This window comes from Anguilla rostrata, chromosome 3 (genome assembly GCF_018555375.3).
Source record: "Anguilla rostrata isolate EN2019 chromosome 3, ASM1855537v3, whole genome shotgun sequence".
NCBI lineage: Eukaryota > Metazoa > Chordata > Actinopteri > Anguilliformes > Anguillidae > Anguilla > Anguilla rostrata.
In genome coordinates this window covers 10,751,985-10,776,140 of record NC_057935.1, presented here as the reverse complement: position 1 = coordinate 10,776,140, position 24,156 = coordinate 10,751,985, and the positions used below count along the sequence as shown (strand labels likewise).

Below are 24,156 nucleotides of genomic sequence, written 5' to 3'. Positions count from 1 at the left end.
TTGGGCAGTTCGCCATCTGTCCGAAATGTTGTTTGTGTTGTCCGAGACCTTTTGTAAGGTAATTTGAAGCTAAAAGGTGGAATGTATCTAAGAAGGCAGTATAAATGAACAGGTGATTAAAAATATGATTGCTGCTACTCACCCCTTTACCTTTGCTTTCATATAGAACCATTGTATTGGCTATAAGTGTGTCTGGTCACTGGTATGTGTCATCATGCTAATTCAGAAGCATTGGTTTTCAAACTTTTTTTTTTCATTCAAAAGGCTTCAGTGATTGACAGGCGGGATCAGACAGGCAGATTAAATCGGCATCTAAGAAATGCTCAAGTTGGTTAATTACTTGCGAGAGTCCAAGATTGGCCTGTGCTGTGTGTGAGATAGGTGTGGGTCTCCATTGTGTGGCGAGGGAAGAGCTGTCGTAGACCCAGCCTCAAAATGATGTAATGACTTTAAGGGGGTTAGGGGTGACACAAAAGATCACGCTACCCCGTTTTGCGCGTGTGTTCCGGGCACAGGAGACGACACTTGTCTCCGTCTGCAGCCCGGCTTTAGCCAGGGCTTCCCGGTTTAGCTGTCACGCTCGGACGCGGCGGCTCGTGCGCGTGGATGGGAGTGGCCGCACAGCAGCAGGTTCAGCTCAGACAATGGGATCGCCGGCGGTTTCCTGGCCTGGAGGTCAGCCTGTTTTTACCACTGTCCGGTGGAGCAGATGGCGCCGGGTCTGTCAGTCAGGGCGAGCCCCTTGTTTCCCTGGCCCTGCTGCCTGCAGTAAACGCCCATCTCGCTGCCTGAAACAGCCTGTGGGCGGGGTAGCAATCAGCACGGTCCTTCAATTGATTTTTCACTGAAGGTCTGCAAAGTTGGCCCGGGGAGGAGGGGGACGTTCGTTTTATTCATTTTTACATTGTTAGGCTATTTTTTTTGTTGTTAGAAATGTAATTTCAGTATTTTATCCATTTGTATGTTGTATGTTGTATGTTGAAATATGCAAATCAAAATTAGTGCCTCTATCATGTGCCCCAGCTAGGAGACAAACCTGAATCCTTTGTATTTATGGCACTAGTTCCTAAGATAGTGAGCAGCACTGCTACGAATGATCAGAAGACTTTTGAGTAGTTCTTTTCATGTTGCCCATACCATTGTTGTTGAGCCAAAGGGTTACCAATATCTTTTTCATCAGCTGTCTTTGTTAATTCCAGGGCAGAGCTGAGTCCTTTTGGGGTTGCGGTGGGCAATAGCCAACCACCAGAATGTTAAACCTGGATTTTTTTTTGTTTGTATGAGGGGGTATGAACTAGCAGTTCAAACTGAGGGGTGAGAATTTGGGATGATCAGTAGGGCTTTGGTGGCAAAACTGCTACAATTTCCCAGCTGTATTCAAGAGGTTTATAAGAGGCAGCAGCTAAATTGATGTAAAGTTAAGTGGAACCTGATTGCATGGAACATTTAAGGCACAACTGTTGAGTGTTTGGAAAAAGCTAACCGTTCTAGCCAAATAAGAATCACTTACAAATCACTTTACAAATGCAGTTTCGTGCCTTTACAAGCTTGTTAAAGTGACAGAAACCAATGTAAATGACTTATAGACTGTACCAGATATTTTTCACTCCCATTTTGATTAAATTAATCCAGAAGGGACATTGAAAAACTGCATTGATGGACATGCTGGTGGCAAAGAGCACATGTTTATTTTAGATTGAGGATTTGAGCCATCTGGTTAATTAAACTGACAGGGACCAACCTAACACCAAGAAATCCAATAATTGTGGTCTAAATATAGATCAAAAGCTTTGTGCACTGTTTAAAAATAGATCCCTTGAGTAATGTCCCCACATGCAGTGGTATTCAGAGGGGTGACATAGACTTTGATCAAGACTCACCTAATTTTGAACTTAGGTCACTGTCTCTGGAAAGTCTACTTTTTATTTTGAGCTTCAACCCCAAAAACCACATTAAAAGGACCAGTTTCAGAACCAGTGAAATTGATCTACTCTTCATACCACATATGGTTTTACTGTAGGCTGATACAAAGCTTCCATATGGAATGGGAAAAGTTGTAAAACAAAGATAAATACTGCTCTGAAAAAAAAACCTAAAGTGTGACCTAATTCTGTTGTTGAAAAAAAATCATTTGATGATTGCAGATGATGGCAACTCCAAATTCTCGCCCTCATAAAAAATGGAGGATGAGTTGGCTGAGAAAAAAAGAGGTCTTTCCATTAGGCAAGGAAAAAGATGACTTGAACGATGCTGACACAATGCTGATAAGGGTTTCTATTAGGCTGAATCACCAGGCTAACCGATTACTTCGATGACAATGCCCGTAACTACTTACTGTTCATTACCATGAGAGGTTACACTGCATTTCTTTAGCAGATCCTTTTATCCAGACTAATGGCTAAAATACATTTATCTGATCTACGGTGAGATAAGACCAGAACTTTACTTCAGTTTCCTCTGTTGTTTGCAGTGTTATGTAGCTCACCACCTGTTATGTACTGTACCTCACTAACCCAATCATAACATTTAAGCAACTATTATCCTGTGCCAGGGTCCCAGTTTTTTTATCCTCGGTTGGGTTCTGTCGGTCATATAGAAAGCATTAAAAACAATCAGCTGGAGTCAATTGCATTTGAGATTAAATAAGGAATGAGCTGAAATACAAACTGTCATGTGAAACCTGTATTTTAGCAATCAATATTTGAAAATCAATTATTTTAAAGCAAGCGACTATGTAGTCAGCCTATAGCTTGTAGCTTTCAAACAGGGGAAAATGACACATTCGTACAGCTGTATTGCTGCTTTAATTTTGCGCCTGGGGCATTTTTGAAAGCAGTCATGTTCACCAGCTTTCTCTTCATATGTGCAGTTCTGCATAAAAAATTCAGAAATAAAGGTACGGTGGAGGTACATTTTTGTTCTTTAAGGAACAGATTTCCCAAATGTACCCTGAAAGGTGCAATGATGTTCTTTCGGGCCTAATAAGTACCTTTTACAAACAAAAAAACAGTACAAATTAAACCCATGGCTAAGGGAACAATTTAATGTACCTATAGGGTCGCCCCCAAGTGACAAGCGTTGCACATTTTTAGGCACTTTTTGTACCTTTTCTTCTGAGTTTGTAGGGCATGTAGATACGGGACCTTTAGAAGAAAGTGCTATATGGCCCAGTGTCCCATCTGGGTCAGAAGATTGGGGATGGGGGTGTGGCAGAAGGTTGAATGAGAATGAATGAGAAACCATGAGTGCACACGGCATTGATTGAAGACTGGGGTTGGGAATTGATCAGGGACGGGACAATGCAGTGACCCAGGAAGTGTGAAGTGTCTTGGTCCAAGATGGGGCATTTTATTGACGTGGACACAGCAAGGGACTGTTTAGAAATTGGCTGTGTGCAACATCCTGATCAATAACCCCGGGAAGATTGACGAACAAGGAGCAATCCAGGAGCATTCTGTTAATCAGAAATGGGACTGGTGGCACTGGGATATGACTGGCATTATAGCTGTCTTTCTAAGAGTTATAGATCATGTGGTGCTTTGACACATAAAGGAGGGGGAAGTGAAGACTTATGTATGCTAACACACTTAATAGCCATTTCATACAATATAGAGTGGTAGATTACATTAAATAAAAGCTGCATTTCTTTTACGACATAGCTGGGTGAATGCCAGGAGTCAAGGCAGTAGTGATATTTTGTGACTTGAAAATCTACTCAGCTACTAACTTTTAAAATATTAGAACTGTGGCTATTAAGTGAATTATAAATGAACTTTTAATGCCACATGATTCAATTAACCAGCTGATTATTACCCCTGAAAATGTGGGAAAAACTCTTCTTCCAGAAATATTATTTGTAGCTTATTTGGTATCTGCTTTTGTAAGTGGCTTTGGCCGAACGCAATCCAATAAAATGGTATGTAACGCTTAACTTCTTTCATATTATTAGAATGTTTCACGTCATTTATCATTCAGACATGGTTGGTGGGAAGGGTGACATCATTAGGTTTCACACCCCTAAAGGGATTGCAGATGGAGAGGCTCAGAGCTTCAGTGGAGAAAATAGCTTCTCCTGCATCGAACTGAGCCTGTGCTTTGTGTTTAACCCCCTCCCAGTAAGGGCTGCAATTTGTGCTTCCGCAGGTCTTTGCAGAGGCCCTCAGTGCCCGCATTGTCTCTGGGCTCTGTCCCTGGCACCAGTGTCAATCCTTCAAGCCCTGATAGCGAACATAAAAAAAGACCCCAAAGCCTGTAGCCATAAAGACGCTCGACTGAAAAAGGGTTTCGAGTGTATTCAGTCTTTCAGACGAATCCTTTGATTATTCAAAACTGCAGACCCAGAGTGCAGTCAGACCTGGGTGACGGGTAATGCTTGGGCGGGCATGTTACCCAGACACAGTTGGGTAATGAGAGGAGACCGGTTTTTCTTTAGAATGAGCAGATGTTCAGAGAGAGAGAGAGAGGGAGAGAGCTTGGCATTGACTGGACTTTTTGCACCGCTTGGCATCCAACTGAATGCTTAACTCACTTTGTGTCTGCTACAAAAAGAATTCATTAAGAGCTATTATCCAATCATGTGTCACTTGTGTCTTCCTGCTTTTGAAGAAGCATGGACTCCATCCATAATTGGATATGTAGCATTGCTTGTATCAAATTTTTCCATCCATGTTTCAGTGATTATCTCCAAAGCACCATGTGAGATACAGTATATACGTGCATACTTCAACTATGATTTTGCATAAGCCATACACCAAAGCGACGTATGATGTGCTTTGCATCTTGTAATCAGAGAACACATATAAAAAAAATAAAAAAAACGGTACCTGCAAAGCACTCACAATCTATTGCCACAGACTTTTAAATGAGGCTTCAAGCTTGAGACAGTTGTCAGGGGGCGTCATCAAGGGGAGGAAGAGACTCAACCCTAGAACTCTAGTGTCGGTCTCTACAATGGATCTAAATATTTAACACATGACACGATCAATTCATCACTACGACACTTCCTTTCACTGACTGGTAACGCAGTGTTGCTCTTCCACAACCTGCCAAATTAATCACCTGTTCCTCTCAATTGCAAGCAATTACAGGAATATCACCTAGGTGACCAGTTCCTGCATGTTTTTTTTTGGATGGCAACATGAGAAGCAGCCACACATTTCATTCCACCATCTCTTCCCAACCACATGTCTCTTCCCAATGTGTGGGCATAGCCATTGCCTGGTCCTGCAGGGCCTGCTGCCGCTCTCTCCCTCTTGCCTGTACCACCAGACCACTTTCACTGACTCCAAACTCTGCTCTTCGGCCTTAGCTGGTCTTTCCCCTCACATCTCACAAAGCCACATCCCATCTTTCCTTTTTTCCTTCTGTAATCCTCTCTGCACAAAATTCAAGACCCTGGTGTTTCTGCCAAACAGGTCAGGCGCATGTTGCAATCATCATTATTAGCCATTATCTAGCAGGACTTTGTGGGCCATACACAAAGTTTTTTTTTTTTTTTTACCTAACTGGATCGCCAGTGGTAGAATGAGCTATTTAACTCTTTCAAAACCGCAGAATAGCTTTCATAAATTAAAACAGAACATAGACTAACATAACATCCAATATTTGGTCACTCCTTAATCCCTTGAGAGATATCTGATATTAGTGTTACTGATCATTGTTAGGCAAGATGAGTATGACAAATTATAATTATAATTATGAATATTATTATAATTATAATTATTGTATGCATTTTTAAAAAATGTTATTAATACTGGACTTCGTTTGTTATTCAACTGTGGAAGCCCAGTATTTGCCTAATTAATAAAGCCATGTAGTTAACATAATTACAATATAATTATATTAAGATAACTTACTTAATATACATTATATGTTGTTATATCTATCTATGCAAATTGAAAGGAAATATGCCCATAACGCCAGGGGAACACACAGAGATAAAGCCTGGTTTTTTGCTGCAGCATTTTATACAAGTGGTTATCCATTGGTAAGTGGCATGTGATAGAATAATATTAAGAGAAATGTATTGCTGCAGACCTTTTTCATGGCCCACTCACCATGCTAATTTAACTAAGGCATAATTATTTTAACTGGAAAAATTATGTTTATCACAAATATCATTCATTAGAAAAAACCGACTGACTGCTGATTGCAGGGAAAAATATCTCTCTCTCAGAAGTTACCGACTCTGAATATTAGTTTTTACAGTTACAAATATGATGGCCTGGATTATTTAAATGAGTACGGCTCAGGAAATAGCAATGAATACACACAGTAGTGTACTCTGAATGGGAAATAACTGAAGCTTGCGAGTAAGTTATTAACCACCTGAGGTAAAAGAAAGTAAAAAAAAAAGTAGCAACAAGGCTATGGGTGTCCTTTTTGAAATTAATCTAGCTTCTCTCTGTGTACACTTGCAGTGTTAAATATCCACACAGCCCTTTGGATTATACTCTCAGCTACAGAGCTGCTGTGCTTTGCAGCGTTCTCGCTCACCTGGCGTGCAGGTGATGAAATGTTAATGAGTCCTGCTCTGGTCGGAGCACTCCAATCGGGGTTCTGTTTCTTCGCTCTCCTGTTACCGTCATGTTGTGTTATTTATTTATTTATTTATTCATTCAGTCAGAACGACTTCTCTCCCTGAGTGGTGTGCGTTGTGTGTGTGTGTGTGGGACGGGTTCAGTCGATACTGATGGTCCTAATTGAAGGCTTTGCCTTGAGCGCAATTCATCTAGGAAAATCAACTCTTCCGGTGGGACAGAGAGAGCGATACCTGATCCAGGCTGGCCATGAAAACCAGCAAGTGCTTGAGCACGACCGGGTTGCCTGCCATGGGGAAAACAGTTACCAGAAAGGACAGGAACACAAATTGTGTGTGCATCTTCGAATATATTATGGATTTTTAAATGTGCAGCTGTGGTCAAGGACCTGAACAGTTCAATATTTTGAAAAAGCTGCTTGTGATGTATTTGTACTTTAATTTAGTATGCAGTGGTTAGCACTGTTGGCTCACGGCGATAAGGTCCTTGGTTTGCATCTCAGCCGGGGCCTTTCTGTGCGGAATTCGCATGTTCCCCTCGTGTTCGCGTGGGTTTCCTCCAGGTACTCAGGGTTCGTCCCAAAGTCCAAAGATATGCAGGTTTGGTTAATTGGAGAGTCTAAATTGCCCATAGGTATGAATGTGTGAGAAAATGGTGTGTGTGCCCTGCCAGGGACTGGCAAACTGTCTTGGGTTTATTCCTGCCTCTTGCCCAATGCATGCTGGGATTGGCTCCAGCACCTCCCGCTACCCTGACCAGGAATAAGTGGGTATAGATAATAGACGGGAGGAATTTAGTATGCAGTACATGCTGTTCTAAAGTTGAGAACTTCCGCCTAGAAGACACTGTTCTCTGATGTCAGTTCCAGATCAGTGTTTAATTAATAACTTGCTGAAATATATTTTATTGAGAGTTCAGTCACAATAAAATCCAGTGTGCATGATTTGAGAAAACGCTGCACTAGAAGTTCAGATGCTTGATATTTCGGTGCCGTTGGATATACAGTACAAGTGGGTGTCATACTAATAGCAACATAAAACATTACAACATTTTGCGTTTTCTTTGTCAGGTTTCTCCACAACACCAAAGCTCACTTCATAGCATCGACCCCCCCCCGCCATCGTTACCGACGTCCCCCTAGCCGCGGCCGCCATGGATCAGGACTTTGGCCACTTTGACGAGCGGGACAAGATGTCCCGGACCACCCGGAACGCCCGAGCGAACGGGCTGCCCAGCCCCACCCACAGCGCCCACTGCAGCTTCTACCGCACGCGCACACTGCAGGCGCTCACCAACGAGAAGAAGGCCAAGAAGGTGCGCTTCTACCGCAACGGCGACCGCTACTTCAAGGGCATCGTGTACGCCGTGGCCACCGACCGCTTCCGCACCTTCGACGCCCTGCTGGCCGACCTGACGCGCTCGCTCTCCGACCACATCAACCTGCCGCAGGGCGTGCGCTTCATCTTCACCATCGATGGGACACGCAAGATCACCTCCATGCAGGAGCTCGAGGAAGGTGAGCCGTCACACCATCTGCCCTCAGGGTCTCTTTTGGGGGGGGGGGGGGGAGGCAAGGGGGGGGGGTGTTCTTTACCTTAGCAGCCATCCAGGGGTTCCCTAAGGCTGTGTCCATCAAAATTCAGCGTATGGACAAAACTGACTGAGATTCTTTGAAGCCAATTCCTCCCCAGTTAATTACCCTGTGTTCATGCAATTACTGGATAGGCCTTAGAAATACAAAATGTAAATTCCATGTGAAAATGCCCCACACAAGGCTGTGATCCCAGGGTCCCCAGCTGAGACAGATTCCTCTGTATCGCCTCCCTGTAATGCGGGAACTGGCCAGGTGACAGTATGCACAGTTAGCGTGCTGTGTCTGAGCTTCTTGAGTGAGTCCCTCACCCAATCTCAATGTGTGGGATATGTAGTGCCTCTGCGTCTCGTCTCCATGGGGAAAGCCGATTCCGTTAGAGCCCGGCTTTAGTGCCGGAGCAGCTGCTCGTCTGCCTCTCCGGCCAGCCTGCTACAGGGGATTAGAGCGAGACTTTGGGCCTTCAGCCCCAATGCTGACCTGCCAACGGCATCAGGCAGGGACCGTAATGCAAACTCAGCTCAAACTCTCTCATTCAGTTAGGAATCTGACATTTACCATGTCCCTGTGCGCACTTTGCCCTTGTTTGGAGGGTGACGATATGCTACATCAGGTAAGTTGGTAGCGGAGTAGTGACCATCTGACACACTCACCATTAACAGACTAGTTAAACTCACATTGCAGCCATTACAACCATCACAGAGTCCATTACAGCCGAGTGCATTCGAATGAACCATTAAGGCCCATAGATGTCTGTGATAGTGCGTAAATTGGCACCTTCCAGGCATTTCCAAGGTGTATGAGACTGCATTCCCTCGTCCAGAGGTGCAAGGGCTCTCTTAAATGCTTTACTGGCTAATTAACTTGTCACAGCACAGATTGTAATCCAATTAATTGAGAAAATATCCCGGGAAAATGGCTGGTTTCTGCGATTAATTACAATCCTAACTGGGCTGTTATTGGATTAGCTATGGTGAGTTTTGATTTCACTTCTACGCGCTTCCCCTGGTTCCCTGAGAGTACATAAGATGAAGACATCATGGTGGCTGAGGCCCTGCATATCCTCAGAAACCCTGAACACATTTTTCTGATTACAGTTACACTCGACTACTCTATTGCTGACAGGAAACCTCATCCAAACAATGTATCACATAGCATTAACTGCTATGTATTTTCTTGGAGGGTTAAAGGCTTCAGGTATGTGTAAGGTTATTATTGATTATGTATGAAATTAATAATTAATGTCAGTTTATCTTACAGTTCACAGACCATGTCACAGCTGTGAGCAGGATAATCACCTGGCTCAGGGGCTTTTAGATGGATCATCTCTCCAATGTTGAATCTTGTGCAGTGTAATGAGTAGATAATTTCAATTAGAAGATAATCAGAAGCAATTATAATTGGCAGTTATGTCCATTTGATGTAGATTGTGTATCTTGTATTTGTCTCTGATCCCAAATAAATCATGTTTTCTCAGTACAAATTGCAACCAGAGACATCAGGGTGAATTCTGCCGCTCTGTAACCTCTTTGTAGAGCTGTTACTGAGAGCACTGTCAGTTGAGTCTATTTAAAACACCTCTTATAATAAGTGTGACTGCCTCCAGGGAGGGCACATCTGGGCCCAACTGTCTCTTTCAAACAGCAGGAAGATTCCGTCTGCCTTTCAGGAACTGCGGTTGATCTGATGGCGTGGAATCCTACCCTTGTTCTGTTTGGCTTGAATGTTAGGCACGTCTCATTAAACATTAATTATACCTCTGTTACTCTTACTTGAACTAGTTTCCCATTTTAATTAGTTCACAAATCATCGTTCCGTGTCATGAACCAGAAAAAAGGCCCAAACTCAGTTTTTAAAATCAGATGATGGGGGCCCATAGTTTTACTGTTTCAACGGACTTACAGTATATCATTTTAAATTTGAATACGCCTTTCAAGGTGTATACAACACTCGACTTGCTGTTTTCTATATTATTCACTCCACTGGTACTCCTCTAATCCATCATGTTTGTAAGCAAGCCCCATGGATGTTAGACAGAGCAAAAATGACTTCCTGACTGAAACAAGGAATAGGAAACAAGAGATTCGCTTTAGTGAATATATCATACTGTCACAACATATAATCTCCAGCATAATTCTTGAAAAGTGCATTGTGGTTTTGGGGAGAGCTGATCTTTTTTTCTTTCAGATAGTTTTCCTGATTTGTGATTCACACTGAAGGGAGGCAGTGGCAGAGCCTGCTTTTTCTGCACAGTAAAAAGTGCCTGATCTTTTGACACAGAACCTAAAGTATGCAGTTTGAAGAAAACACCCTGCATGCAGGAATAGACATCTCCTGTAGATGTGTTGTAGATGTGGTGAGAACTTGTGAGAGAGACTTTCTGTCAGACGCGGAGTGGAAGGAATGGGGAGAGAGAGAACGTTTAGGAAACCAGATTTAAAAAAAACAATCATTGTGCAGAACTTTGTATACCATAAAGTGTTTTTCCATATGGAATGTCTTTATAACGCAAGCAAACCATATGTGAAATTCCTGTTGAGCCAAACATTTTGTGGAGGGCCGGTATTTGGCACTTCCTCTTCCCCACATAGACCTGTGACCCCTGCCTGTCCTCTCTGTCACCATCTGTCTCTGTGGCAGGAGTTTTCGGTTACGTTGAATACCCTCTCTAAGTGGGCTTAGCCTTCTCTGTAGACAATCCCACTCTGTCTGCTCATTTGTTTGTGGTGGATTTACTCAGTGCATGTCAACGTCTAAAAATGTCAAAATGTCCTCCCCAAAACACATTAAATTATTATTTTTTTATTTAACCTTTATTTTACCTGGAAGTTCCACTGAGATTGAATAATCTAAATGGCATGTATACCGAAGGTCATTGGAACAACGACAAAATGCAGGTTCGATCAGGTACAATACTCATTATGTAACAGTTAATCATAGCCATGAACACAATATGTCCAGTACACAAAGTTAGAATAGGCAAGGTCAGGGAGTCATGTTAAGTCAGACTAGGAGGCATGACAACAAGCTACAACATTAGCTTGAATTACAAGTGTAATATAAGCACTGGACGGAGGTACACTTATACGGATGGAGCTGCACTTACACTTACATCTCCTCTATCAGAAGATTCTGGAAGACTATTGGAGGACAGAAGGGGATGAGGGCTTTTCAGTGTCTCTTCCTCTTCCATGAGATAATTGACCCCCTACCCTCCCCATGTGGCTTTTTGGTCAATATGTGCAGGCTGCAATTAGAGGGAATGACACCCGGGGTGGGAAGTCATACAGACTCATATTTAAAAGGACCGGCCGGTAGATGACAGATCATGTCCTGGCATTTATTTTTCAGTTTCCCCCAACATCCTCTAATGGAAGTCCGATGATGAAAGCTGAGCAGTAATATTGTCATGACGGCACATTATTGATTGAAAGGACAGAAAGCATTTCCCAATAATCATGTGACGCTGATTTTAATGCTGTTGTTAGTTGCTAACCATAAGACCGGTGCAATAAAGTAGCGGTCCAGGTATATACTAAATGGCTTATATTATGGAGTTCTGGAGTGTGGAATATATCTATATCTCACCAGACTACATACAGTATATCTGCCCATTGTACAAATTAAATTTAATATTAATGGCATAATGCTTCATATTTACATAATATCCTCTATCTCAAAAAATAAATTCCTGAGCTGATCCAATGCTAATCTCAGCAATACTGAATGTACAAAGAGCCTTGATTTTGACAGCCTACTACTGCCAGTTTCATAAATGAACAAAAGCACCACCTCTTTGATTCATAGCCAGAAATGTTGAAGCAAATTTGCCAACTCTAGATAATGAGATGGAAGCCACTGTGCTGACCATTTTAAATGTAAAATAAGTACACCTATTTTCAATATTAAAAAGAGGGAGATAAAATCATGTGTAATGAACTGTGGTCTAGATATATTTGTACATTAATGAAATGTTATTTCATTTACATGTGCTATCAGTAGACCCACAAAAAAAAAATTACAGAAAAATCTTGAACCTTATTCAACTAATAGAGGTATCCGATGACCTTGTTACCTTGGTGAGAAATTTCAGATGAGCTGTGTCCCATGTGGTATTTAAACCTGAAACCCTTCCCAATTCTCCATTGTGCTATTTAGCACACATTCCTGAGCAAGCGGAAAAAATATGCACCGCATACTGTAGAAAAAGCGAGGCCTTCCTCCTCATCACTCCGCTTTCCTTCCGTCACAGGAGAGAGCTATGTCTGCGCGTCGGAGAACTTCTACAAGAAGGTCGACTACACGAAGAACGTCAACCCCAACTGGTCCGTCAACGTCAAGGCCTCGGCCAACCAGAAGGGCCTGCAGTCGCTAGCCAGCGGCAAGGGGGCCGGCGAGGCGAAGGAGAGCAAGGACTTTGTGCGGCCCAAGCTGGTGACGGTGATGCGCAGCGGCTCCAAACCGCGCAAGGTGGTGCGAGTGCTGCTCAACAAGAAGACGGCCCACTCGTTCGAGCAGGTGCTGACCGACATCACGGAGGCCATCAAGCTGGAGAGCGGCGCGGTCAAGAGGATCTACACCCTCGACGGGAAGCAGGTACGGCACACGCCTCTCCGGCCCCGGTGCTCCACCCCTCTATGCTACATGGCTCCATATTAGAGTACAAAGGTATGGTCAGCGGGTCTCAAAATGTGGAGCAGGACCCACTGAGTGATTGGTCCCAGGATGCCTTCAGGATTAGCCCTGGAGCACGCAATCTCATAAAGGTGTCAGAGAAATGTCTCTGCGCATCTGTCAAAACATCAGTGATGTGGGTTGTATTGATACGTCTTTTTAATTTCTGGGAAATTTATTGTGGTACTATCATGGTATTAACATTACGATTGTCCCACTGTGATCACTTTCAATATGCATTTCCCTTGTAAAACATGAGGTGGCAAATATAAAATTAGTTTGTCTCAACATTATCAGTGAAAAATACGCCCAAATCCTCTCTGATTTTTGGATTTCCAATGCTAGTCCATGGTGATAGAAAAGGTGACTTGCTTAAAATAAAACGTAAAAGTCAGTGCTTTCTATTGAAAGAAACATGGGATATCATATTCCTCCCGGTTCTTAACAAATTAGATAAGACGCAGGTGTTTAGACAAAGCACAGTGGTGTGGGACCCACATTTAGGATTACTGAAAGTATTGCTTTCATGGAGAGTGCAGTAGCCACAGGCCGAATATAGAAGTCATCACTGAAATCTGATGTTGGCGAAACTTGAGAGGACAACAGTAACCATCGAGGTGACATTCGATGCGGCAATCGGCAGCGTCTGGCTAGGTTTGTTGGTCCACAAAAGAACGTTGTAGCTTTTTCATCTTTTTTTTTTTCTTCTTCTTTACGATGGATCCAAAGGCAAGGCGATGCTCTTTGCAGAACTGTAAGTGATCCGGCATCTGAATGTGGGGCTTCTGTAACTCAAGCCGCTCAAAAGCCTCACTGAACAACTCAGCGTACACCGCAGATATGCATGAGCACCCCCACTTCCTCCTGTTAACTTTAAGTACCGCGCTGAAACACTATGCCCTCTCAGCTCTGAGGAGCATCTGACTCTAACAAAGCAGGGCTTTATGGACGCTTCGAATGTCCTTGAGGTGTTTGTACAGTATGGCTACATGCCAGACCGCCCCCGTGTTCCTTTGTGATCTCCAATCAGTGCCTGACGTGTCTTGTGAAGTGGGTGTCGCATCTATGGACAGGCAGGAAGTGGTTTTGAAATTTGGGATTGGGATGCTTGTGGGGGTTGCATTGCTGGTGTCCCCTTGCCTTGACAGTGATGGCAGGTTTTGCTGTGTGGGTCATCGTTGAATTAGGAATGTCATGTCATGATCCTACTTTTTCCCTGCATGTTCAATAAGGCTGATGTACCCTATGTATAACGCCAGTCCCTCCTCCATTTTGTGCTTCTCATAATGTTTTAGAATCAAAAGCTGCTTAATGAAGTGTGTGAATGTATTTTGAAATTCCAGAGAACTTTCGTGTCACATTTAACAGGCTATTGGTCTATGATTTGCATGCATTGGTTATGTATAATATCCTAGAGAAGGTATAATTTAAATGATGAAAGTCAGCCTTTTTCTGTTCATAAAAGCCTTGGGGTGTATTTTACAGGAAGTGGGGCATTAATGATTACCCGAATTTAGAATAGCAATTTATTTCCCACTATCTTTTAAGATTTATTCGATATACTGTATGGCAGCGTTTTCTTCCGCGGCACACTTTCCAAATTTACAGAATCTCATGGCACACCACTCTCAAAAGCATAAAAAATAAACACCATTATCAACATTAAGATTTTTTTAAAGGATTTTTCACACGGCACACCTGACCTTGCCTGACGGCACACCAGAGTGCCGTGGCACACCGGCTGGGAAATGCTGCTGTATGGTACCATATTAGAGTTATTTCATATAGATTGGAAAGACCGATTTGTAGTTGGGAAGCCCTACATTTAGAGCTCATCAATGGGCCTGCTGTGCAGATTAAAGATTTAAGATTTAATCTGAACCATTTTGGTTCTCACTCTCAGGATGCAGACCATGTGATTACGGACAGACATGAGATTATGAGTTTAATAAATAACTGGGACTGTGCGTGATTTAGATTGTTTTCAGTTTTCTATGGTATCTAGGGCAGGGGTGTCCCACTTGGCTCAGCAATTCTTATGCAGTTTGAAAGCTAAGGGGAGAGGACAGGACCAGACAGGGTGCATAGATGCAGTATCCAAATATAATCCACCGCCAGTACATTTAGCACTGTCATAGAAAAGCACTCACCCCATATTTTTACACATTATTTGACACTTCCAGAGTGAGCCACCTCAGGGCTGTCTTTGTGTGGACGGAACAGTCAATCAGCCTACAGCTAGTTTTCCCTCATGCATTCTTCCCCCGAGCCAGAGGCAGATTGTCTGTTATTTGTGTTAAACATAAAGTCAATCTCAAGTCTTCAAGTCTAAAAGGACAAGCATTGTTTCCCTCCTGATCTTTAGTGACCAGAAGTGGTGATAAAAGTAGCTGAGACTGTTACTTCTGCTTTAGCATGTCACAATGCAGGCGTATCACAAAAGGCAGATATGAAGGGAAAGGCTCTGTCTGGTCTGTGCTGCAGTACTGACTTTAGAGGGATAGTCAGTGCTGCAGGCATTACATCTATAGGAGCTTGGTGATCCTACAGGTGGCACTCAGCTGCTGCCAAGGGCCTGAGGCTTGTCAGGCATCACACCACCTTTTGTGTCTGTAGCCTTTCCCCCCCCCCCAGTTTCTGTTGGATGACATATCATCCTGGTGGCCAACCATTTCCTGTTTGCCATTATCTTGCGAGAAGGCACAATTGTCTCAGAATGAAATAGATCTGCCACTTTTACTCTATAAGCAGCTGATGAATTACACCGATCACTATAGATGTGCCCAGTGGCATTTTTTTTTAAGGAATGTACTCAGTGATCCCTTGTGAAGACAAGGCCGGCTTTGATTTGGGAGCACTGCTGTGAACCAGGTCAAGGGCTAAGGCCTTCTGGGAGAGAGGTGTCGTACCTGAATGCAGGGCTGTGCCCATGACTGTTCTCAGCCGTGCTCTGTGGGAGGAGTCAGGGGATGTGTACTGTACACACGGCGCAAACAAAAGGCCTTTACTGGGCCTCTGGTGCTGCGGGTGACCTGGGCCCACAATAAAGACTCTGAAGTTTAGAATGATGTCACTCGTTCAGATGCGACAGGCACAATACACCGGATGTGTGTACAGGGGCTTTCAAAGACTGCACAGTCATTGTGCAAAGGCGTTTGCTGCTTCAGATCAAAGAAGTTCAAGTGTGGTGCATTTATCTGTGATCTACGATTGTTTCACTACTGCCTTTGAGTCAGGAGTAGTGAAGCAGGATTTAAAGGAATTTCGGCAGCATAACTTCTAGACCTATTGAAGTATACATATGTCAGTGGATGGTTCAGCATACATTGCAGGATATTAATCCAGACCATTCATTGAAAAGACAGCGGTGGGTAAACAATGCAGCACCTGTAATAAAATGTAGTAAAGGAGTGGATGAGGAAATACTAAATCAGAGGTAAAGTAGTTGAGGATGTGTGCATATAAATTGTGTCTCCATAGTCTATTACAGGTTCTAAAAAAGTAGCAACAATATGTTTCCTCTTTGTCTCAAAACTAAAAATATAATATTTCTAAAAATGAAACCAAACTTTATTCTGAATGTTTTCATAATTATATTTCCATAATAAATGTTCAAAGTACAATATGCACCATAGTGTATGTATATGTTTCCTCTCATTTCTTATGAACTGTGGAGCCATCATCTCATATGAGGACAAGAAAACAGAAATCTTCATGCTATTTAAGCAGCGATTCATGATTAATTTGATTGTTATTACACCAAGTACCGATCCCACAGCTGTTTAAGAGCTTGAGTAAATGTTTAGTTTTTTCTCTTGGAATCTCTCCTCTCATTGTATTTTTGGTGAGAATTACACACACGTGGCCTGTATATGCAGAAACATGAGAGCGCAGCACAGTCCCTCTGCTAAAGTGAGGAATCAGTGAACCGCTCGCACCTGAACTCATGGACACCTTCGCGTATTCTGGGCTACCGATGGTGTCTTCCACCCAGCCCGGTGATTCCCTCCCCGCGCAGACGGCTCTGACACGGCTCTCTCTGGTAGGCCTGAGCCACCGCCTTTCAGCCAAGCCCTCCAGCCATCAATACGAGCAGTGTGGGGAGGAACGAGTTCCTGAGTCAGCATCAGGGAGATATGCGCCTGCAGCCTCTGATAAGCCACTCGGCGTTGGTTGGGGAGGGGCTACGGTGTGTGTGGCCTTGCAGTGCTCAAATTCCGCTGTTTTTCCTCGCTAAGTATCTGTAATAACATTATCCGCCCTCACACATACAGGGGGGGATAACAGGCCGCCATTGTCCCTGCAGTACACTGAGTTTTGGCTGAAGCCGCTAGCCAGGCCTGGCTCTTTGGTGGTTAATTCACATCTAATTCCAAATCCCGCACTTCGTATATCGCCATTGAGAACACTGCACCCAGGGAAAACCGGGATTGCGAAAGCCATTGCCTATTTTCTGGATGCTCCTACAGCCTTTTTTTTCCTCCCCTAGGGAGGTTGTCCTCAATTAATATGTACTTTAGAGCGCTCTCTGATCTCTTCCAGAATAATTCAGTTTGCCGCATCACGGAGACAAAGGGTGGCATTCTGGCCACTGACACCTCCAACGGGAGCAAGATTTGCAAAAGATCACACCCAGATAGTGCATGAGTTTTAAAGTGTGCGATGCAGTGATGTGCTATGCAGTGTGGGATGGGATTTGCTGATCCACGATCTACTGCGAATAAAATGAAGCAGCATTGCTGTATTTTTCGACAGCACTTATTAAGCCCATTGGCAAATTGGTGTGTAACTACTAAAGTGAATAATCTGGTGACTTTAAGTCACCATGTCCTGCTGTATCAGGCTTTAACATGTAATGACAGTATGTCAATAATGACCTGTGAGACACAGCCTCTCTCTCTCTCAATTTTCTCTCTCTCTATTAAATGGCTTTAAGTCTATTTGTTGAGATCGTCCCAGAGGAACTCTTTAAAACTGTATAGAAGTATAACTGGCCTCTGCTGAAAAGCAGTGCTGCTGTGTCATCTTCAATTTGTGGACCTGGGAGGCTTGTTTCTGAGGCATCTGTCCTAATGTGTCCCATGTCATGGAAGCCATTTTCTGTTTGGGGTAAAAGAACACGGCTGCCTGTTTATAGGAACAGCCTGAGCTTGGAATGGACTATATCATGGGACTGTAGGACTTTTATTGTCTCTCTATGTGTTTTGTTATATGTTTATACTGCTGTTTATTTATTTAAATCATTGTAAAGCACCATGTGATTCTGCTGAAAGGTGCTATATAAATAAACTTTACTTATTTGCTGACTTACTTTTTACATTTCTGCAGACTGTGTGGTGGACCTTGGCTTGATGTAAATCAATCTTGATTGGATGAGGCGCAGAACCAAGTCCAGGTGGACAAGCCAATGCTTGTTTTCAAACCACTTCATATGCCATTGTGTGATCAGTTTGATCACAAATAACACAATGGAATACCCCAAGGGGACAGATGGTGGCTTTCTACCAAGAACAGAGAGAAGTTCAAGGGCTCAGTGGTTTCTGAAAACATCAACCTGTCCTTGTGCATGGCTAGGCTCATATTTCAAATTCATCCTATTGAGAAAAATATTTATTGTAGATATGGACATATGTATTTTGAAAATTAATTGGTGATGACTGAAATATCATCATTAGATTTCAAACTCTATTTTGTGATCTTCTAGTTGCCTAATTAATACTGGATGTGGAAAATATGTCTCTTGGTATCTTGTACTGAAACGCATGTGTAATATTTTAAGGATCGTTTTGTATTAAGAATCTTTTCTATTTAGATATTCTCCATCACATTCCTGAAGATTATTAAATATGCCCCCTAGACAATTCATGGAATTATTGGAATTTTGCCTGGCTAAGAAGTTATGTAGTCTTGCTATGCTTATTCTCTCAGGTTATTTAAACATTGTTGATTGATTTCACCCTTGTATTGTTTGGCCCTCTGTAATCCCCCCCAGCACCACTCCCCGGTCTCCACATAAAAACCCCAAGCTCCTTTGTTGTGCAATTTCTTGCAATGGGCAGCCTGAATTTCTTTGTATTTGTACAAATGGTTACCTTTGTCTTCAGTCAGTTGTTGACTACAGTATATAATATAATAATATTAGATAGGCTGGTGTGTCTCCGACAGCATTGATGCCTCGAACCCTCAATCTTTCTTACACCCTTCCCACAAGTCAGCATTTCACTACATTCACATACATAAATCTCTACATTGCCATTAGTTTTAGACACTGATCTATCAAGACCGGATTGGTCTGGGCAATTATGTAATTAGATCATTTTCTGTGGGAAACAGTCTAAATTTATGACCAATCAGTTGTATATTTTTTATGACAAATAGAGGAGGTCTCCATCATTCTACAAGTGAATCGTTGTCTTTTGATAGTGAAGCTATCATTTGTCACCATTTAGCACTATTTCACACTTGCAGTTGTTTATTTTTTCCTTGTCATAGTTTTCCCTTTACACATTTCTGTAGTATTGATTAGATCTGCCTAGAGATCACCAATGAAAATAAGCCTTTGAGCCAACCTAAATGAATAATTAATAAAAACTACAATAAAATACGATTCCTTTATAGAACGGAAATTGCTTTTACTTACATTTGTACCCATGTTCTGTTCCTGTGAGTTGTTGTGCATGGTATCTATGGAGCCTAAATTTTATGTGTAAAAAACAGTAAATTCAGTCATACCTATTAGCCATTAAACTTGATATAAATAATCAATGTATAGTGAATGTAATCTTATTTAGTGTTCAACAAGCTAATAGCTACCGTATATTCAAACCTTTTCACATTCTGGCATCTTGACTTCGATGCAAGAAACCTCTACTGGGATGTACTCACATATTTCATGGATATGTTCAATCCTGTATTGATTCAGAGCAGGCATCCAGCTGATATTTATGTCAACTGGATGACCATACAGAGCTGATAAATAAGACTTGATTAATGCGTCTGCGTAATATAAACATTACTGGATCTGTGTGACACCTGCTCTAAAATGATTGCTCCGCACCAGCAGAATATCAATTCGGAAACATCCATGTTTGGAAACTACAATCGTGCCTGCTACTGGTGCATAGTCTAGCTCTGATCACGCTCAGGATGTCCCAGAATAGAGCTTCCTGCCACTGCACACCCACATAGCGTTTTTGGGCTTTGACTGACACTTGGACACGTGTCACACAAGTCTGCACTCCACGAAGTGTTCAAAGCTCAGTACCCAGTCTGCAAGACGCAGCCAGAGTATTGATGTGCCCCCCCCCCTCCTCCCCCCCCCTTCGTTCTACTGCTGCTCCTATCTCCATCCATCTCTGGCAGCTGGTGTGACTGGTTGCTAGGAGACTGTGTCTGCAGAATAAAGAAAGCCATGATGGGGTGGACTGGTATGTCAGTATTCACTTCCTGGATCCACATAGCCCATAGATTAGGGTAAATAAAGGCTGACACTCCCACTTTCTTGTAGATGGATAAAAACCAAAATTAGGTTTCCCCTGATATGCAAAAGCAAATTGGATTAATGCCAGTCGTACTGCTGCACTGCCTATTGTAATGTTTCATTCTGTCTGCGAGTTCAGTCTGTGCAGCGTGTGGGTACAAAATGGTGTGAAGAGTTCACACGCCAGTGGCTGTAAAAGCTTGCAGTCTTGATTTATTTTGCCCTTCCTTGCTGGCTGACTCCCTCTGAGGTCTTTAATTAAAATGTTTCATTCAGCTTTAGAGCAGATAGGGATTGATGAACAATTACCATGCAAGAAACATTTTCAGTGATACACTCATTTCAGCTTCATCAGGTGTACTTTAACAGATCAAAGTCGTGGAATGAATTATAGAAGTATGGTGCATTCATTATAAAAAAAAAAATAGAGAAATGTGATATTGGTTATTGAATGTTGCAATAGAACGTTAGCATTCCCTGGGCAGAACTGAGGTCCTTCACGTGCCCTTGAATGTGCATGTGGGGGAGCGGCCATCTTGCCACTTCTTTCTCACACTGAAGGCAAGCACAGCCTAAGGAAGTGGGGGAGGGCCGGATTGGGCAGGTTGTTTTAATTCACCCCAAATACAGAGCGCTCCTGTGCTCTGGGTAGCGAGGATGCATCCTTCCTGAAAGGGGGGCAGTCGTCACAGTGATAGTGAATAACGACACAGCACCTTGCCATGTTTGCTTTGAGCATTATCCCGTCTGTGTCACAGACACGAGAGGCATGTGGAATAAGCTGTGCTCTACTCAAACATTTTTTTAATGCCATTTTCAGTGTTCTCCACTCACTGTCATTTTTAGTTAAACAGGTGAATGCAATTATATTCTTGATACAGAGCATCTGTGAAATGAATGTAATGTAATGATCACTGTATTTAATCCATTCAATCTGAACCTTTTAATATTTTTCATATGCTAATGTCTTACTGGAGGCATTTCCCCTATTTATTATGAAAACAAATTGCTTCTCTTTAAAGAGATGTAAGTGATGTAGAGGGCAGCTTGTAAAAAATGCAGGAGGGAGACAGACTGCAGTTTCAGCTGAGCTATGCAAGGATCATGAATTTTCCTAGACAGTGGGAGCCATGCTGAGCCTAAGGAGTTAAAAGTATGCTGCAGAGGAGATTGCCATGGTGATGTGGTGGTCTACAGTATTGGATTCGGTTTCCTTGACAACAGCACTGGGTGTGCTGAACATGCTCTTTAGCTCGTCCTTGATGTGCAGAAATAACAGTGGTATTACTATTACTGCTACTGCTGCTACTACTACTATTACTACTAGTACTACTGCTACTACTACTACTATCACTACTAGTACTACTGCTACTACTACTACTGCTGCTGCTACTGCTGCTACTACTACTACTACTACTAATAATAATAAAAGACATTTAAATATTTTCTTTCATGGTGTTGGAAGTGCTTTCAAAATAATAGAAAATAAACTAACAGGACACTTAACCTTATGGAACTAAAATGAGGGGCGGTGGGAGGAAAATTCCTTGTGCAAATGCAGCATTTTAGCCACCACTGAGCACATACTGCTTTGAAAATGATCGATATGATCCTGAAATCTATTATAAAGCTGTTAGCTTGTGAAAAGAGCCCAGCATTTCTCAAACATTTTCACCATCTGCCAGAGACGTAAGGCATGGCCATTTTGGCCATCGATAAAGTGTGTAGCAATAGTCAGGTCTTGAAGATATAAATATGTAAATTTTTGGGTTTTCAGAGTAACTGTGATTAAGAAAAAACCTTATATATATATATATATATATATAAATATATAAATATATTATAAATATATCTGCTAATTCTGACACTGATATGCTGGTTAATGTTAGTGAGAGGAACATGAAGACCTGATACTATACTTGTAAAACCTGCAGAATTTTACAAACAGTTGCCAGTTGCCATTGGAAGCTGTCTACCAAATATTGGTAAATTTGGAATTTGAGTGTCATCAAGACCAAGGCACTTAGTTAAAAAAAAAAAAACAATGATAAATACTGTTGAAAGCTCCATTCTGAAATAACTAATATATCTGACTTATGAAATGCAGTATTAGTGAACAAGTCATTTACTGCTCATACAGGATGTAAACCAGACAACATTTTTGTGACTTTTGGCAATAGTGCCTAAAACAACCACAGAAATGAGGCCATGAGCCAGGCATATGAGTTCTGACAGTGGAAAAGGATAACGTGAAACTGAGACGGAGACAAGACCAGAGATGAGTGGAATCATGGGAATACTTCTATTCCTTTTTAATGTTTTATATGATTTAACTCAAGGTTTTGTTTTTTAACGTTGTCTTTGTTAGCAACTTTAATGTTCATCTTTTATGCTGCCCCACTGGCCAGGTGTCTCTTGTAAGAGAGATTTGTAATCAGATTTTAATGAAACTTTACCTGGTTAAAAGAAAGCCTGAATAAAAAAATATGTGAGCAGTCAGATTAATCTTGACAGCCTATGGCAATTGCTGGCAACACTCTCAATATAGCGATGGTGCCCCTGAATTATGCTAATGACATCAAGACATCCCAGCAGCCCCTGGGGCACTATGGCATCAGATACCAGCTGGATCCACAGGCTCTGTGAGCTGGACTACATGAAAAGCCTCTCCCTGCTGCAAATCCCCCCAGCTATTACTCAGCATTGTGAAGAGGGGATTGGCTGCATTTGTCATGCACTGACCACAGACGACAGGCTGTTAATGCACCACGGTGGGCGTTTGAATTTCAATTTGTCTAACTGGCCCCATTTCAAGAATGTTCTCAATGCCGTTCCTTTCGGCATGAGCCACTAACATTACCCTCCTAAGGGGGGAATTCAGTTTATAAAAATGGATTTGTTGTATCTTACCGTCTCGCTATGAAAAATCAGAGCCAAAATACAATATCCCAGTGAGACTTATTTACTTAAACACCCCCTACATGTTTTTTTTAATTTGTAGATTTTGTGCATTTCTGCAAATCTGAAAGAGAGTTTCTTGTCATAACCGAGTTATATTTTTCACCTTTTTTCAAATAATGTGTGGCAAACAAGGACTAGTGTTACACAGCACAGTTGGCTTACTAGCCATTTGACTAAATTAGGACATTAACATGTTTAGAGTTAGAACTTATTCATAGCTAAAGTACACCAACTGTATAAAGTTATATTGAGGTAGTTACCTTCAGATGTAACATTATTCCAAGTTATTCTTCCAGATAATTCCTCATCATGGATTGTCTTTCACGGTTGTATGTGTGCCAAGGGGTCATGTTAGTCATTAATGGGCTGATGTGAGTCATGTATTTTTGAATTGCAACTGTCCGGTAAGTCCACAGTGAAAGATTTCCCCGATATAAGCAGGAAGTGGAAACCTGTGCTGGCTGCTACTGCCGAGTTGAATCAGAGTTATGGCAGGAAGTAGGCAGCAATGACATAACTGTCTCACCAGACAGGCCTTATGAGTTTCCTGTCCTTTCTGATTTAACATTGTGCTTACTGAAGCTAAAGGCTAAACCAATTATTGGCGCGTATGACATTGTGCGAGTTAACTGGGGTAGGGATGGTAGTCATGGCAACAGTGCAGCCCAGGGAGGGGGGTCTGAGCGAGCTGTCCATGGTGCTGGCCTCCGCCTAGCCTCATGGACAGCTCCCCTGCCCCCCCCCCCTCCCCCGGAGTCCTTTCTTATTTGCTTCCCTCACTAGAGCTTCTTTATGTGGCCTAGAGTTACACGTTGCTTGACATTGCATATATTTTTTAGAAGTACGGAGGAGGACAGAAGGACAGGGTGAGACAAAATTCCACTCCTACACTTCCTCTGAGCAAAGGGTGA

The 24,156-nt window shown here is 42.4% G+C and overlaps 1 protein-coding gene across 3 annotated transcripts in view; it reads left to right on the top strand.

Moving 5' to 3' along the window:
* LOC135250101 (neuronal migration protein doublecortin-like) overlaps positions 1-24,156 on the top strand; it is a 62,310-nt gene that overhangs the window by 18,822 nt on the left and 19,332 nt on the right. For all 3 annotated transcript variants that reach the window (XM_064326038.1, XM_064326039.1, XM_064326036.1), the window contains exons 2-3: positions 7,609-8,055; positions 12,383-12,726. In XM_064326038.1, coding sequence (XP_064182108.1) covers positions 7,692-8,055; positions 12,383-12,726 — 708 coding nt within the window. In that variant the 5' untranslated portion in view covers positions 7,609-7,691. The remainder of the gene's footprint in view (positions 1-7,608; positions 8,056-12,382; positions 12,727-24,156) is intronic.